At 40.2% G+C, this 16,777-nt stretch overlaps 1 protein-coding gene across 1 annotated transcript in view; it reads right to left on the bottom strand.

The window, feature by feature from the left end:
* The window catches only part of PCNXL2 (pecanex-like 2 (Drosophila)), a gene marked incomplete at its 5' end in the record, with an annotated part of 148,871 nt that overhangs the window by 27,058 nt on the left and 105,036 nt on the right, over positions 1-16,777 (bottom strand). Inside the window, 2 exons of the mRNA XM_009082871.1 lie at positions 10,573-10,788; positions 13,129-13,187. Coding sequence (XP_009081119.1) covers positions 10,573-10,788; positions 13,129-13,187 — 275 coding nt within the window. The remainder of the gene's footprint in view (positions 1-10,572; positions 10,789-13,128; positions 13,188-16,777) is intronic.

Genomic DNA, 16,777 nt, shown 5'->3' with positions numbered 1-16,777 from the left:
CAGGCACATTAAGCAAATTGATCCAAGTCTCAGTCTGCTTCTTCAGCTAACATACAGGACGCAAAGAAAGATTTTACAGTGTGTCAGAGCACTTGTAAAATCTGGGTTTTAGCAAACTATCTTGGAAAGCAGGTTCCAAAAATAACATCCACTGGGTTGTTCTCTCTCCCGCTGGAGTAAAAGCTACTCTGGATCATCTCTAATGAATAGCACCAGTGGCAGTACATCATGAGAACAGAACAGCTCTCTAATTAGTCTATTACACAGGCTTTAGATCAAAGTAGAGCAAATTTCTCTGAAAAAAAAACCTCAAAAAGAAGTCATGAGGCAGATGAAGAAACAATGCAGACTCTGCATTTCTAGCCTGTGCTGTGTGCACTAGATGGTCAAGCTGAGCCCTTGGGGATTTGAAATCTATGAATGTGGTTTCTATACCATGTATGGCACTATTAATAAAAATCTAGGCAGGTACCCATGTGGTCCCCCCAGTATTCTCAAAACACACGAGTTTCATGTTTTTGATATTTGCATATTTTAAAAATGTATTCTCTGGGGGCTGTTGCAGAACTTACTCTCCACTGAATTTGTACATAAACCATCCTTAAAAGCCATCTCGTGTTATGCAAGTTACACGTCTCACACAGGCCTTCCCCTCAGACTGCTGGCTCTGGCAGCTTCCAAACAGACTCGATAGGAAAGGAAAATGCTACACACTGCACTGCAGTTCAACAGCTATCACTCCCTCCCCACCAGGACCAACAGACCTGTTGTGTGACTGTAAATGGGAGAAGAACTTGGCTATGTTCATCATCTGAATGTTGGACCAGGAAAGAACACAGTGCCAGCTCCAGTTCCCTGCAGTCTGCCCACACCAAAGAAGAGAGCCTGGAGCAAGGCATCATCCCAAAGGCCTTTCTGTGAACCATAATGACAACTGCTGTGCCCTCAACTTTCTATCCCAGTCCCATCACAACTGTCTGTTCAAGAGCCTGTGAACTGTAGTCTGTACCAACAGAAATAGTATCCAGAATATTCCTTCCTCCTCACTAATAGAAACGTTTCAAAATATAAAAAAATATGCTAAAATATTGGTTATCACCTTCTCTTTTCCACCTGTACACCTTCTAAAGTGTATGCAGCAAGCAAAAGTATACAAGAAAAAAGGAATAGAAAAATCTGAAGGAAATGTGTGAGAAAAAAAGCAGGATTGTAGCCCTAAGAGATGGGGAAAAGGATCCAGTATATTCCAGTGTTCTCTGTTCAGTTTTCTATGAAGGAAAATTTATATTGTGGACCCAGAGTTGTTTGCATTCCTCCTTAGTCTTCAGGGATATACAATATGAAAAATATTACATGTCTTCAGGTCACCCAAATATAAACATCTTTCCTTTCAGCACTGCCAAAAAATGACCTATTAAGCTGAGATTCTAGTTGGACTGGGCATGAACTGGACTGCTTCTGCTTTGTATTTCACAGATTTCTACATGAATTAACACGTATTGCTAAACAGCACAAAAGCCTCAGCTACTCTGGGTCATTGGATGCTTCTGTGAAGTCAAGTCAAAAGACATTCGACTCAGACTGAGGTTGGGAAAGTATATTCCTTTGAACATTGCTTGAAATGTGTATGCTGGTGCTGTTACTATTGCTGTTATGTTTATTTTTGAAAGTTTAAAGGTCTCTCAGTCTTACACTGAATTTAAGAGAAGATACATCTTCATCCCAGGTGTTAGATTAAGCATTGCCAAATTGATGAAAAATTAAAAACACAAGCCTAATAATCAACTCCCACTGATCCCCTTACAACCATGTGAATTAAAGATGGCTTCGCTCAGTCTACGTAAGTTTATTCTTTCATAATTTTGTTTCTTTTGGTCTGAAAATATCAAATTTCATTCCTATGGAATGCTGGATGTTTCTATGTGCTGTCTCTATTATCTCTGCTAATAAATATCAAATATTATTACTGCAGATTCTGCAATTATTAGCTTTTTTAGGCCACTTATTTTGTAAAACACAGGGGCTAATGAGGCTGGCAAAGCAAATAAAAGGCAAATTCAAGAGATCCTCAATGTTTAAAGGAAACAGTAATCACATGCATAACAAACATAAGATGATGCCAGAACATTATTTGTATTCTCAGCTAAGTCAGCAGGTTAAAATGCCTCCAACTCATCTTTGCTAGGTAATTTTAATCAGCTAAAACTAAAATTATACTACAGTGTATGCAATCAGTGTTGAACTTGAGGAGCAAGAGACATTCCAACTGGGACCGTGTTCTTACAAAAGCTCTGGGAACCAACCAAAGGAGCTCATGTGGTCATTTTACAGATTTATTCCAAAGAATGAAATCAGGACTGTGCTCTCCAACATCTGGCAAATTGTGCACTTGCCTAACAAAAGCTGTTTGATGGACTTGGGTACTACCACCTCAGGGATTTGGTGTCTTTACTGCTTGCAGAGCCTGTGGGGTATCCCTGTTAAGTTTAAAGGTGTAATCTGAGCTATGGACAGTGCTCTGACAAAACACCCAATCCTCATTCCTAGCAACATCTGCTAATCAGTATTTCCAAACGACATCTAGTAAAAGGGCTCAAGTCTGCAAAGACAACATTCAGGCTTGATGCTCAAGTACGTGTTGGTTCCCTCCCAATTCCTGCAGTCAGTTCTAGAAAGGTTGCCAGTAATTTCCTCTCATCTTTAATGGGGCTTTGCTTTAATCTGTAATGCACTGGCTGGACTTCAATGCCAGATTTGCATTTTACTGAAAAATTTCATTTACCAGTGCCTACATCAATCGTTTTTGGTTCATTACTCTAGACACTAGTACCACAGAGACTAGGAGCATGTGCTCAGCTTTATGCATTGAGCCAGAAGGGGCAAGACACAGTAAATGAAGTTAAGCATTTGTGTACATCTTTTACAGAAGGATGACCCTAAACTTTTGTGTATAAGTTATAAGCTGATGATTTAAATGACAACTTTTATATTGCTTCTCAAAAAATTATCAAGTTCAAGCAGCTCTGAGAGAATTATTCATAAAACCAAAGAGCAAGGAGCAGAACGTGCACTTCAGTTCTGCAGTATAATTAAGTGTAGTACCATTAAATATTAAAATACAAGAAAATGTTTTCACTGGTAATTAGTGATTTCAAAATCTGAGGGAAAACATTTTTTTTCTACATTTCTTTCTGCAGTAGAAAGAAAATAAGTTCGTGCACTTCACTCAAGTTCAGTCATTCACTGTGACACTTGCTAGTATAGATGAGACCAATTCATTTGTGAGATATCTAACGCTGGATGGTTGCCAAAAATCCATCAATGTAGAAAACATGTGCCAGCTGAACGAAGCAAGGTCAGCCTATGTGAGCTCAGGAGAAAACCAGGGTGAGAACTTGGAGCTCTTTGTATTTTCCTGATGCATCAGGATTTGCAGACTGACTTGTGCTCTGCCAGAATGATCTGGCCTAAATGGAAATGAGAAAACTGCAACTGAAGACTGTAATCTCACTCCAAGAGGATACATAAAATACACCTGAAAGAATGACCACCCAGCCTTCTAGAATTTAAGGCTGAAACCACAGTGTGCTTTTGAATTCAATTTTGAAAAGTCAGTGAGTGAAAAGAAAAAAAGGTGAAAGAAAAATCTGTAACACAACCACATACTTCTAGGAGCAGTTTTAATTTCTATAAAACATCTCGGTTTAATAACACATCCAGAATGGGGACTAATTATTGTGGCTGAAGGTAGCAATAGTGTGAGCACTGAGGATTGCTAACACACAAGCAATTATAGTGAGAATGTACATAGAAAGGGCTCAGAGGGCTCATGCACCAACCTAACCACAGACATCATGATCATCATAAATCATTCTCCTACACTAGGCACTTCCAGCTGTAAACTCTGTGACCCCAACAACCAGTTTTGGATTAGGGGATTTAAGTATGGGTGAAGTCTGAGAGATGGAGCTGGATATGGAGATAGGAGCCGTGGAGATGGACTGAAACCCAGGGTAACTCCTTTTGTAGGCCATGCAGAGGTCTCTTCACAGACAACTCCACAAACACACCTGATTGTTCACCATTTGTTTGGCAAAACCACACACATGAGTATTTTACAAATAAATGCATTACAGTGGAATTACCTGACTCTGCTCCACCAAGCTCTGCTGCAAATACGAGTATTCCCAAATTCTTATGGATAAAGCTCCTTCTCTCAGCAAGCTATCACCCCAAAGAAGCACAAGGAGCACAATTATAGCCGTTGAAAGGCCATCCTTTCCTGAAACACGCATCAGATACAGTTCTGGAAACACAAAAAACCAAATACTTGAAAAAGGTGCAAACTGAGCTCACAGACGGAAACTCCTGAACCCCAGAACTAGACATATTCTGGAAACCTGCAACTTTTTTGGCTCCTTCCTGCTCTTTTGCTTGTGGAACTAGCATTAAGAACAGTAATTTATAGACTCTGATAGTTCCAGCTTGTTTCAAAGAAAAATCTGGGGACTTAAAAAACAGTATCACTTCCTCAAACATCAAAGCTGTTAGTTATAAAACTGTGGTTTGGTTTTCAGCTGCTTCAGGTACTTGCATGCCTGAAAAATAATCTGGTTTTCAAACCAGATCAGTTGCTCTAATAACAGGCATCCCTTCTCTTCAGAAACCTTTCCTTTTCTTGGTCCACAGAGGCACATTAAGAAGCCCAGGTGGAAGAAGGCATTCTCTGAAGATGGTGGTTGTTAAGCTTGCAGCTATGAAATACCACAAAAACCTCTCATGTCACATCTTTTAGAGTGTAATGCAAGATGCAATATTTTGTTTCTGGCAAAGATGTTTTCTCAATAAAAAGGCTGCAGTGCATCTAACATTTTCCTTCCTTCCAGAAGTCTTCTCCAGTGCACCCATATATACATAGAAAATTGTGGAAGGGAGGAAAGGGAAAAAAGACATCAAATATTTATTCTAGTATGTGTTACAGAAACTATTGTAAGCCTATTTGAAATTCATAGATGGTTTGCACTGTTGGAGCATTATTGTACACCTAGAAAGGCTTGTACATCACAGATTTTTCTGCATTCAACAAAGTATCCTCTTTGCTGTTTCAGGCCATTCTTCCCAATTAAATCACCAAGATTAAAAAAACCCCTTTGCATCCTTTCTGGCCATGCCTCTAGTATTTCCAAGCATTGTGTCTCTCAGTCTTATTCTTTCCCACAAACAATGCACCTATGGTTTTTAACCCTCTCTCCCAAGGGGTGTGTTAAAAATGGCAGGTTTTCTCTGAACTCTTTGTAATTTATCAATACCTTTTAATGGTCTGGTACATACACTGAACATACTTCAAGTGTGGTCTCAGGAAACACATGAAGGTGGGCACTTTTATTTCCCAACAGCAAGAATTGATTTGTAAAAAAGGGAAAGTTGCAAGCACTCTCTAAATAAAGAATGATTCTTGCTAGTTCTACAGAGCCTTCAGACACAAAAAATCAAACACCAATAAATATTCCTTACACTGGTAATGTACTTGCTACTGTAATAAAACTATACAGGAATGAGTAACTGTGCTTACTTCTTAGACACCATTACTGTGCCTAAAGCATATACCCCAAACTGGCTGCTTTCATACACCATTTTGCATGGGAAATAAGCTAGTTAACACAGAAAAAAACCCACAGGCAATCCCATCCTGCTGTCACAGCTGTCTTCCACTATGTACAATTACATCTGTGTCTGCTCTGTGCCTCTTGCCTTGAACCATCTAATGAAGTTCCAAGTGAAGCATGAATATTGCACGTGCAACATGCAGTAAGAAAAAAAATCACAGCAGAGATTTAGAAGTTCATTACATGACTGAAGAATACTGGGCATCGGTTAGAAAACAGCTCCTCAAGACTTCAGCATCACCTCTTCAGTAACTAGTTTCTACACATGTAATGCCTAACTGAATGTTCTCCAAAAGACACTTTGTAGAGAGACAGACTAAACAGGAAAATATTGTAAATCTTCCTTGTTCTACAGGGAACTCACAGGAGCAATATATTTTGACATTCTTTCTGCTTGTTCCCTAATTGTGGGTTTTCCTATCTTTTCCTTTCAAATTAAATGATACATTATGTATTTCTTCTGGCAGGCTGCTTTTAGCATACTGCTGTGGTCTAACCCAGACAGCAGCGTTGAGTATTTTTTACATCAACATGCAGCTCCTTGGAGTGTTGCCCTGCTCTAGGCTCATTACTACCTTCTCTTCACTTTCCACAAAGGAGGAGTCAGGCATTTCCTCTCAATGCCTGGAGGTCTTGAGCCTCCCCTCTGCTTTACACTCAGGATGAATGACACAATGGTGGCACATCCTCTCTCTGTCCATAGAATGTGAGAGTGAAGAACTAATTCATACAAGGTGCTTGATACGAACAGGACTAACGAAAGATGAAAGAATCCCAGCTTTGCTGACTCTTCTTTCAGTCTGCTCAGTCTGTACTTCTTACCCTGCCCACAGGGGTTTGGTTGGGTTTGTTTTTTCATTTAAAAGCTGAGACAAAGGCATCTGGATCAGTCACTTATCATGCCAATTCTCCATTAGGTTGGACTGCAAACTGGGGAGGCAGCAAGTACTTCCTGCCCCAGTACATTTAGATTCAGGAGAGTCTATGACTCCTTCTTTGAGCACTACTGTGGCAGTATTGCCAGCACAGCTTTTCAGCTACCACAATGAGAAACTCTCATAGGAAAATCCAGAACTCCAAAATGCAAATATTGCTTTTGGTTTAGTCATAAACAGAAAACAGTCACAAGCACAGAGAACACTGCTGTGATTCATTTGTTTCCAAAGCAAACACAGATTTCCTATTTAAGAAGCAGCAGATTTTTAGGGCCCTCAATTAAAATAACATGTTTGAAATTGAAGTCAAGCAGCCAAAGCTCAGAAATTAGAGATTTCAAGTTCCTCCTCTAGCCCTTTTTCCCCCCTTGTGGGAAACCATTCTGAAAGGAATCAGGGTCCTATGTGAAAAACAGTGCATGACCAGACAACTAAAAATAGGAATGCAAGATACCCAAAGCAGAGGAAATGAGCCTAGTGCTTAACAACTGCCACTTGACTTTGTAAAGCATCACATTCTTCCAGGGCAGTTGCCTATGCTCTTTCTCACTTCTGCAGAAAAAATCCTCTGTATTTAGTTGTACTTCACACCAGCCATTTGCAAGATTTGAAATGGGGAAGAATGTGCCCAGTCCACACAGGAGATGGCTCCTGGCACTGCTTGGCAGAAGCCCACTCCTTACCTTCCTGCCCCTGCAGGCAGCAATCCTGCTCAAAGGAAGGAGCGAAGAATGCCTTCTAAAAAGAGTTTCAGTCTCAGCTTTCAAACTTCCTTTGAACAGCCTTGATTCATCCCCTTATCAAACTTCTGCATTCAGGTCAGCCCTTCTGGCTCCTTTCACTCAGACTCAGTTCCCAAGTGTCTGGGTACCCTTGTGGCCCATAGTCCCACTAGAGCAGCCCAGCTCCGTTTTGACAGAAGGACCAAACATCTTACAGGAAGGGCATGGTTCTGCAGCACAGTTTATCTAAAGCACACCAGCCCTCATGGGTTACCTGGAAACAAACAACCCTCTGGGTGCCAGCACACAACCTCAGCAAGTCTCCACTGGGCACACAGCAGACTATCTACTCACATTTTGGGGTCCATGAGGCTTTTGTTATAGTCTGCATCTGGCAGATCCCTCTTATCTGGCTTGTGCCTGGCTCTCCTCTGGGCTCCTTCGTTTCTCCTATTCCATCTTTAAGCAGGCTTGTAATTTGTGTGGTTTCTTTGGCACCCATTCTGCACAGTCCAGTGGGGTTCAGCTCTCACATGGTATGCCAAAATGCTGCTTGTTTGAGCTGTTCTTTTCTTGGGTATGTTCCTTTATTCAACTTTACATGGCTTCTCTATTCCAGGCCAAACAACATAATAACAATACACACACTCCTAGTTTCTCTTCCCATAACATCTCTGACAAATACTCTGAAAGCTGGAGAAACCTTCCTCATATACCATGTCCTTGAGGACACAAAATAACTACGCATTTTCTCTTACTCTTGGAATGACATCATGTAGTGGATTCAGAGAAGACCAGGAGTCCATTTTCCTCCCATTTCCACCCATTGCCTCTCCTTCAGGTACTGAGCAGTCTCTTCCCCCAGTGATACTCTGAGGGTGAGGAGGAATAGGGGACTGGATTTGTACTGAAGATGAGATAATCTAAGTGAAGTCCCCATTTTCCCATTCCTTTCCTCCTCTGATAATTGGTCTGTGTTTTCCCAGCTCAGTTTGCTGCCGCTCTCTTGGCCCAGGCCCGTTGAACACTCAGGTAAGGCTGATGCTTTGCAAGCTGCCAGCCTCCTCCTGAGGAGGGCAAGAAAGACTGAAACCCAGGATGTTCCTCATGAGAACTCAGCTGGCTTTAAGCAGCAACCCGTGAAAGATGAGAGCTGCAGGGCTCAGCCCCAGCTGAATTTAGAGACCTGTTGCATACAGCAGACATGTTGGATCTATTCAAAAAGCGAAACAGTATTAACTACAGTTAATTAACACTGAACAGTGTTAGGCAGTCTGCACGGAAAGGTCAATTTTCAGACACATTTAATTAATTAAACTGCGATTTTAGGGAGTACAGTGATGCCGCGACAGGTGGCACACTGCAATTTTTGACCTTTGCTCCCCTGTCCCAGTGCCAAATGGCACTTGCTGGCAATGAACCATTCTGGCTCAAAGTCAAAGGAAGCCTTCACAAACCACTCTGCAACAAAACTATCCAGTTGTTCACCATTCAACTTCCAGATCATTAAGGCCATTTGCTAGGCCCCTGATCTTTTCAAACAGCTAGCATGCAGCTTGAGCATCCTCTCATATTGTTTCATCTCTGTTTCCAAGATTTACTTTGCTTCAACTGCCTGGGGAGGATGGTGATGATAGAGAGGGACCCAGCAGTAAGAGGCAAGTGCATGAAGGAAAACCAAAACCCTCACAAAATTCACGTAATTTAAGCATAAAAGTGAGATTTCTTTCTTCTCTTTGCATCAAATCCTACAGTGAACTATTTTAACACAAAAGTATGATCAGCAAACATTATCGGAAGTTAGAATGCAAGTATCTATCTCTGACACACCTGCTCACCTTGGGGGCACATAAGAAGAACATAATACACGCACAGATGTCTTAGAAATTGAAGGAAGCCTCAGAACCACACATACATGATCATATATTCCTCCACAATCATCATGAACAACAAGAAATTACAAGGCTGATAGACAAATTCACTCTCTTCCTTTCCAGTTGCTTTTTCTTACAATTTGCCTTGAATCACTGCCACTGAACAGGCACCTCTTCAGGGACTAAAATGTCAAGCTGTTTCAGGTATTTACTGTTTTCTTTCTACATAACTTCTCTTAGGACATGGGATTGTTATCTTCATCCCCACTATACAGAAAGGAAAGTGAACATTAAGCACTTACCACAACCTGTTCAACATCCTACAGGGAGTCTGTGACAGAGTCAAGACTTAAGCCCACACATGTTATTCCCTAGTCTAATCCTCCCACACTTTAGTGCATTCAAAGAGTCAGTCTGTCACCTATTTTGCCACACTGAACCTTGTTGAAAAGTCACCCTGATTATACTCTCCTATACACACTGCCCATTAGATAGTCCTTGAGCCTGGAAAGCTGCTTATTCCAGTATTTCAAAACTGCCATCACCTACAATTGCAAAGTGGTATCTTTGAGAGGTTACAAATCCAAGTAACAAACCCAGGCAGTCAACATACATAGCATAAGCAAAATTCAAAAGCTGTTTTAAAGCTTTGTGATTTTACTTTCATTTTTCCTCCTCCTCTAGGGACAGCAGCAGGGGTGTGACACTCCAAACAACTGGCCTCCCAAAAGCCACACCACCGAGGAAGGGGATGCAACTGCCAATCCTTTCAGAGGAGTGTCCTGACAGAGGAATACACTGAACAGAGAGAAAGTGAAGTCCCTTCTTTAACTGAAGTAACTGAAGGGACAGTACATCCTAAATAAGAGAAATATGAAGACCTGATCAACTTGTTTCTCTCCTGTTCTACTGTGATAGAGCCCATCTCAGCACTAACATCTCGCATGGTCTGACACAGGATAATTTCCATGGAAGGTGCCTTATGATATTTGGTTGGGTTTTTTTTCCCAATAAGAAGTTTTGGGGAACTGAACAACTTTGATTTTCACAGTTACAGAGGAAAAGAAATAATCTGAAAACATAACTAGGCATTACCTAAAAGATCGGTGAACCAAGAAAACAACTCAACATGCCACCTTTCTGAAAGCCTTACAGCACCACAGAACGTGACTCCAAATTTCTTAACATCTAGGTTTCAAAATTTTGTCATTCAAATAATGATACAAAGAAGTACCAAGCTTTTAGGCAGACAAATACCCGTAAAAAGTGAAAGATCCTCAAACTCTATGTCATACCATAGAGTTGTGATAGATTAAAAAGCCAGACAGGATTTGTTGCTGGTTTTGTTGTTATGTAAATCATCAAGGATCCTTACCTCGAAATTCCAGCCCTCTGAGCTGAAAGGTGACAAGGCCATTTCCAATTTCGATCAAGTGCACAAAGGCATTTAAATAATCCGATGCCAGAATAAAACAGTCTCCCGTGTTGTAGTTTCCCCAGCGGCCCAGAATCAAATCTCCACAAAGAGACTGCTGCAGAGATCTTGTCAAATGCTCATAAAAAATGGAGTTGAGATTATTGTCATCATTTCCTATAACCAGAGCAGCACACATTTGTAAAGAACAAAATTTATAATATACAAAACCATTCCACATAAAATTTCATGCTATTTTTCACTCCTGCTTAAACTTTGTTCCTGTAGCTCGATGGTATCACCCTGATACTTTATACATTCTGCATTTCCTAGGCGTTCCTTCAATGAATCAGGCCTGAAAATTTTGTTCAATATGAACAATAATGTAAATAAAAGATCAAATCAGTGATAACACATTCTGTGATTCTACAATAATACAACCTCCATGTTTTACAACAGCAAGGATTTTTTGGCTCCACTGAAAGTTTCTGCAATGCTAATTTAATTATTAGATACTGTTCTTAATTTAAAGAAAACAGAAATCATTATTATTTCAGTACATATTGTTAAATTTGAATATTTTTTCTGAGATTTTTCAAGACTTCGGTTACACAAAGTTAATTGATTTCATCAGGATTATTTTCTTTTAGTCCTCCAGGAATTTTTGAAATCTTTGTCCATGAAGTATCTGTTGGTACTTCAGATGAAGATACTTATTTTAAGAGTTTACTTAGTATACTGAATAAGAACGAAACATTCACCACTAGAATTGCTACCACTTTAAAAATAGTAGCTGCCCAATTACACGTTGCTTGGACCAATTGTCTAGGTGAACAACACCCCATCGCAGTCTAGAGGTGCCACCTTATAAAGGTCTATGGCATTTAACTGGATTAAAAGTAACACTTTATGATGGTGATTCATGAAAGGGACTGAACCTTTCACAAATGTTAACATGGTGTCACATAATCCAATCTGCTGTCTTCTTGTGCTTGTACCCCTTTACATAATATATGCTTGACATGAGAACTGCTTTTCTCTTCTATAATGCAGCAGTGTCTCACCTTCAAGACTTTTAAAATGCCAGTACATGAATACAAGCCAACATCTTGTAGGTGTATTTGTATGCATGAGAGTGTATGTGGATACACATGCACAGGTGCCTCTGCATATTTATGTTTGTGCATGTTTAGGCGCAGACCTAACATGGAGAAAAAAAACTCAGAAGATGAAGTTTCCACAGGCTATAGCTTCCCCTACAAATTGCTCTTCAACACAAGAGGAGCAGTGGATGTGTAATTATGCTGCTTTTCATCCCCATGGCCACTAAGCACCCAGCCCTGGTATGTATGTCAATGAGTGTGCATATGCCTGTGCAAGCACACTCAGCTATACACCTTCTGGGGTATAGGTGTTAAAAATTTAAACAGAAAATGAATCTTTTAAGGACACACACAAACGTTTTGGTTGAGCTACAGGATTTAAAACATAATTAACTTATTAGCATAAATAATAATGCTAAAGGTTATTGCCATCAGATGACTGAATGGCCTTGGGAAACATCTTAGCTCTCTGCCTTGAAATGATTGAATGATTAAAGAGCACTATACATGCTTCGAACTCCTAATACCTTTCTTGACTTCTTGGACACCCTGGATTACACCAATTTCTGCTTGAAGATGTGCATTTGTTCATGCTACTGATGTAATGGGTAAGGATAAAAAGGTGTCTGGGGGGGATATAACAGCAATAATAAAAATGTAAACTTCTAGCTCCACAATAAAAACCCCTGCCATCTCAGTGGCAAAATAAAATCAGCCACAGAACACTAAAGCAGAAGAAACCCATATATGAAACCTTGGCCTCTCTCAGTGGGACTGGAATTTGGCATGAGACACTGGTATCAGTTTCCTCTGAAAGAGGTTCTGTCTCACCAGGCACCGAAGAGTGTCAGGTGAGGTGCCACACACTCACAGCACTCACTTTCCACTCTTACAGGAACCAGTCGATGCAGCCTGGGAAGGTGCTTTACATGGACATGGATTAGCACTCATTTAATGCACTGATACCCAGCGGAGCAGTCCATCATCTTTCCTCCTTCTTTCTCTTGCAAATTTTCCTATTTCCCCTTTTCTCTCCCTCAAAAAAGCTTTCTCTCCAGTGAAGAAGAGATATCTGTCAGCCCAAACTGCTCAGCAGTAGAGGCACCACTAACTTGCTGCTTTTTTCCAAAACCTTTCCCTGCCCACAGCTTTGAGTCTAGCTAGGGTGTCTTCTGCATATTCCACACAAACACCAATGTTATGGTTAACCAAGCAATTTGTAGCCCGACAGCTATCTGATCAGCTACACAGAACTGAAGAGCAAATTTACTTATCAGGTCACACAACAAACTGGTGCTCTGCTACATTTAAAATGTTCACAAAACTTTTAAACCCTTTACACCTCTTCAGCTTCCTCGTGTAAATACATCACATTTTGCAAATCAAGCAGAACACCCAAACTCCCAGGCCATACCTGCATCCTTCTCGATCTGAATTGCCAGTCTGGTGTTGGAATGGTCCGATCTTTTGGTGCTGGAAATAAAGACAAGTTGTACAGCCAATTCTTTCTTTTTTTTTTTTAAATAAGATTCTCACAATAAACTTATTTTCTTTTTAACATATCTCCTCATTTTGCATTTATATCACTATGCAGTTCACACTCTAAGCCATTCATCAGGCATATATAATTATTTCAGATTAGTATAGTTTTGATATTGCAGCTCATCAGCATACAGAAGTATCCATGTCCCCTCCTCCTTTTCCTTACATTACGCTTCTTTTAGGGCACAGTCTGCTCAGAATTTGGCATTTGTGACAACAGACAACACTGTATACTTAAATAATTGAACTGGCTCCAGAAACACATCAGCCAGGTGCCACCAAAACAGTGAACAGAAAGAATATTTAATCAGTCTTTCTTCCCTTCTAAGCCTTAAGGGAAACAGCTGGACTCAGGGAGTTTTCTTAGGGGAAAACACTTCTGTGGGTGTATAATATCTATGGAAAAGTAAAACAAAAAAATCACTTTACTTAGTTTCATATTTAGCTACGCAGCAACAAGAGAGTCCCTGGTTATTCTTATTGCTTGAAAAGAGTAAATTACTGGGCCTTAGTCCATGCAGAGAGTGACCCTGTCTCCCTTATGAATGGCACATTCCCTACCCAGCATTTTCACTGTAGCGGTGGAATATAAATACCAGAGGAAAAATGGTCACAACACAGAAAGCAACTAAAAGGTAGATTGGATTGAGCTTTTATTGCTACCTGTAACAAAAGACACTAACAAAGTCTGAAAATAAGGAAGGAGTAAATCATTGTGGGCCAGCATGTGTTAAACAGAAGAGAGTGACTGTTATGGTGACTAGGGATATTCAACACCAGAAATCCAAAGCATCTCCTAAGCACCCATCTCCCAAGCCTTCATGGTAAAGTCTGATTAACAGAAATTTCCCTGAAATACTGCTCTGGCAGGAATGTTTAAGGATTTCAGAAAACTTCATTAAGAATACTGCCTCAAAAGTTTTGCCTTCAATCACTAGGCCTTAGCAGAGGGTCTATCGTTCAAGTATATAAATATTATCATTCCTTGGAAAATGGGGTTAAAGCAAAAAGTAGTGAAAGGCCAAGCCATTTGTCCCAAACAACGGTCAACATGAGGTTACATGTGACAGTGGTGAGTTTCATCTGCTCAACAGCCTGCAATCACAGGGGAAAAGTGCCACAGCACCACCTCTCCTGGCACGGCAACTGAGGGAGACACCCAGGCATGGTCCTCACCATGTCCTTGGTCGAACTGCAGTGAGGGTGGCATGGTTAGGAGAGACTGGCTAAGGTCTGGCTCACACAGGTAGGGAGCACAGGACATAGTGGAGATTTTGAATGGGCTGAAAGCCTGAATTTAGCTACTCACTATGAGAACTTAAGATGCGCTCTAAGGAAGACTGCACCAAAGAGGGTATCAGTTACATTGGAGGTTTTCAAACAGCTTAAATAACACTTGGGTGTAAACTCGAGGTAATGTTGTCTTTGAAGTACAGCAGAGACTCAATGGGAGTCAGTATGTCCTCGTCTCACTTATGGTTCCCAGGATTTTATATGTCAATATACAAGATTTTAAAAGGTTGGAAGGTTCTGAGCTGAAGCTATAAGCTCATGTTGAAGCCAAAAGGGAGAAGGATGCCACTGATGTCCCTAGCGACAGAAAGCCTATTATTATCCACTCCCTACAGCCTCCCCAGAAATGCTGTGGAAAACTGACCAACAGAAAAATTGCACAGAGGCTTCCATGCAGTAGACCAGGATTGCTATAGTTCTACTCCCTACCAAAAGCAACTGATTTTTGCTTTAAAAAGGCATATTCTCTACTTTGCCAGAAGTATGATTGGAGAAAATAAGAGTCTTAATTAAAATTATTTGTAATTAATCTTAGTATATTATCTACATAGATTAACATTTTATTTGATGTATTATTTAGCTTCCTGACTCTGGTTGGCTCAGTTTATTGTAACTGTAATTTTCATTTCCTATGCAACAGAAAATGGCACTGGGGGGAAGGGCCTTCTAAGCAGTTCAGAATATAAAGAATGATTTTACTTCAAAAAGGCTGTCAGAACTCTTCCACCCTGATATATATATATATATCCACCTGCATATGCAAGAGTAAGCATAAACATTAGGTTATGGAATTCAATCAATTTTCTATTCTCAGCAGAGAAACACTGCTGATTTCCAAGTGCATATGTTTCAAGATTATGAGACTCCTTATTAACTTTCAGTCCCTCTGAAATCAGTGTGAGGTACAAGTCAATATTATGCTTTACCCCAATTTTTTACCAACCTATAAAGCATTTCCATTCTTGAGGGATATTAAAACCCATATAAATCAACCAACACTTCAGAAAATTCTAGTCTATAAGAAGTAGGAATCCTTTTGCCCAGCATGCAGCTCTGGCTCAATTTCTCTCCTCTGTTTTATTTTCTTTGAGAGGAAGATGCATGAAATAATCAGGGAAAATCACAAGTGCTTCGGGACACTCCAAGACAGATAATGCAGCCTTACTGGGAAGAAGGGAAGGAAAGAGAATAGCTCTCAAAAACAAAACAAAACCAGGCTCCGTTGAGGCTTTATCCTCCATTCCAAACATGGTAGCAATTGTTTAAGCAGCTAAAACATGGGCCTTGGGACATGAGATAAAGATTCACCTTTCCAGACACTACCAGAGAAACTCAAATCTTTATACAGATATTATGAATTATAGTTTTATTTCATTTTTTTAAGACCAAGGGTAATATAGACAGTTTGCAAAGCAAACTTCTGTCCTGAAATTCAGTTTTGTTGAATAAATGCAGTCAGGTAATACATTTTTGATTTTAAAAATCTCCCACAATTATTAGCAACCAGAGCTATGTTTGTACGTTCTTGAGGGCAATGGGAATTTGCGTAGGATTAAACTATAATCCATGACACCTAACAACCAAACCAGTCAATGCCTTTACTCTGGAGCTTTTCCCTCTCAACTAGGACCTCTCAAAGTGAACTTTTGGGATTGGTGGGTGACTGGGGCTTTCCTCCAGTGGCCTCTTGCTTTAAGTTTGGTTGTTACTGCTCATCCAATGTGATAATTAGCTCAATAATTAAATTTCTTCCAGAACTGAATTATTCTATGCAAACTGAGTACAGGTCCTTCAGCAATTTGCTTAGAGAGCAATTAATCAGCTAGGTCTTCAGCAATGTTAAAGTAGAGATCCTGCTTAGCTCTTGAAATATCTATTTCATGCTCCTTTAACCCACCATTTACATGGACACTGAGATAACCCACTGCTTTGTGTACCACTGTTCATGCCATTATAACTATCACTTCACTTTGCAAAAAGCTTGTCACATCCTATATTCCCTTCTCCAAAAACACTGCCTGGGAAAATTTACTTGTCCCACTTCAGCCTCCCAATTTCCTTAGAAAGATAGAAAAAAGGCTGGAGGGGATTAAGGTAGTCTACAAAGTGTCTGGTGATAACGGGGCAAAATGAGGAAAAAACACATATCACATTGCTGTGCTTATTTCCAGAAGATCAAAATAAAATTCCAGCTGTTCTGTCTGCCTTGCTGTTGCTGGGTTTTGCCC

The sequence above is a fragment of the Acanthisitta chloris genome, unplaced genomic scaffold, assembly GCF_000695815.1.
Source record: "Acanthisitta chloris isolate BGI_N310 unplaced genomic scaffold, ASM69581v1 scaffold4899, whole genome shotgun sequence".
Taxonomy (NCBI): domain Eukaryota; kingdom Metazoa; phylum Chordata; class Aves; order Passeriformes; family Acanthisittidae; genus Acanthisitta; species Acanthisitta chloris.
Note: the sequence above shows the minus strand (reverse complement) of the source record. Positions and strands in the feature narration are given on the sequence as shown.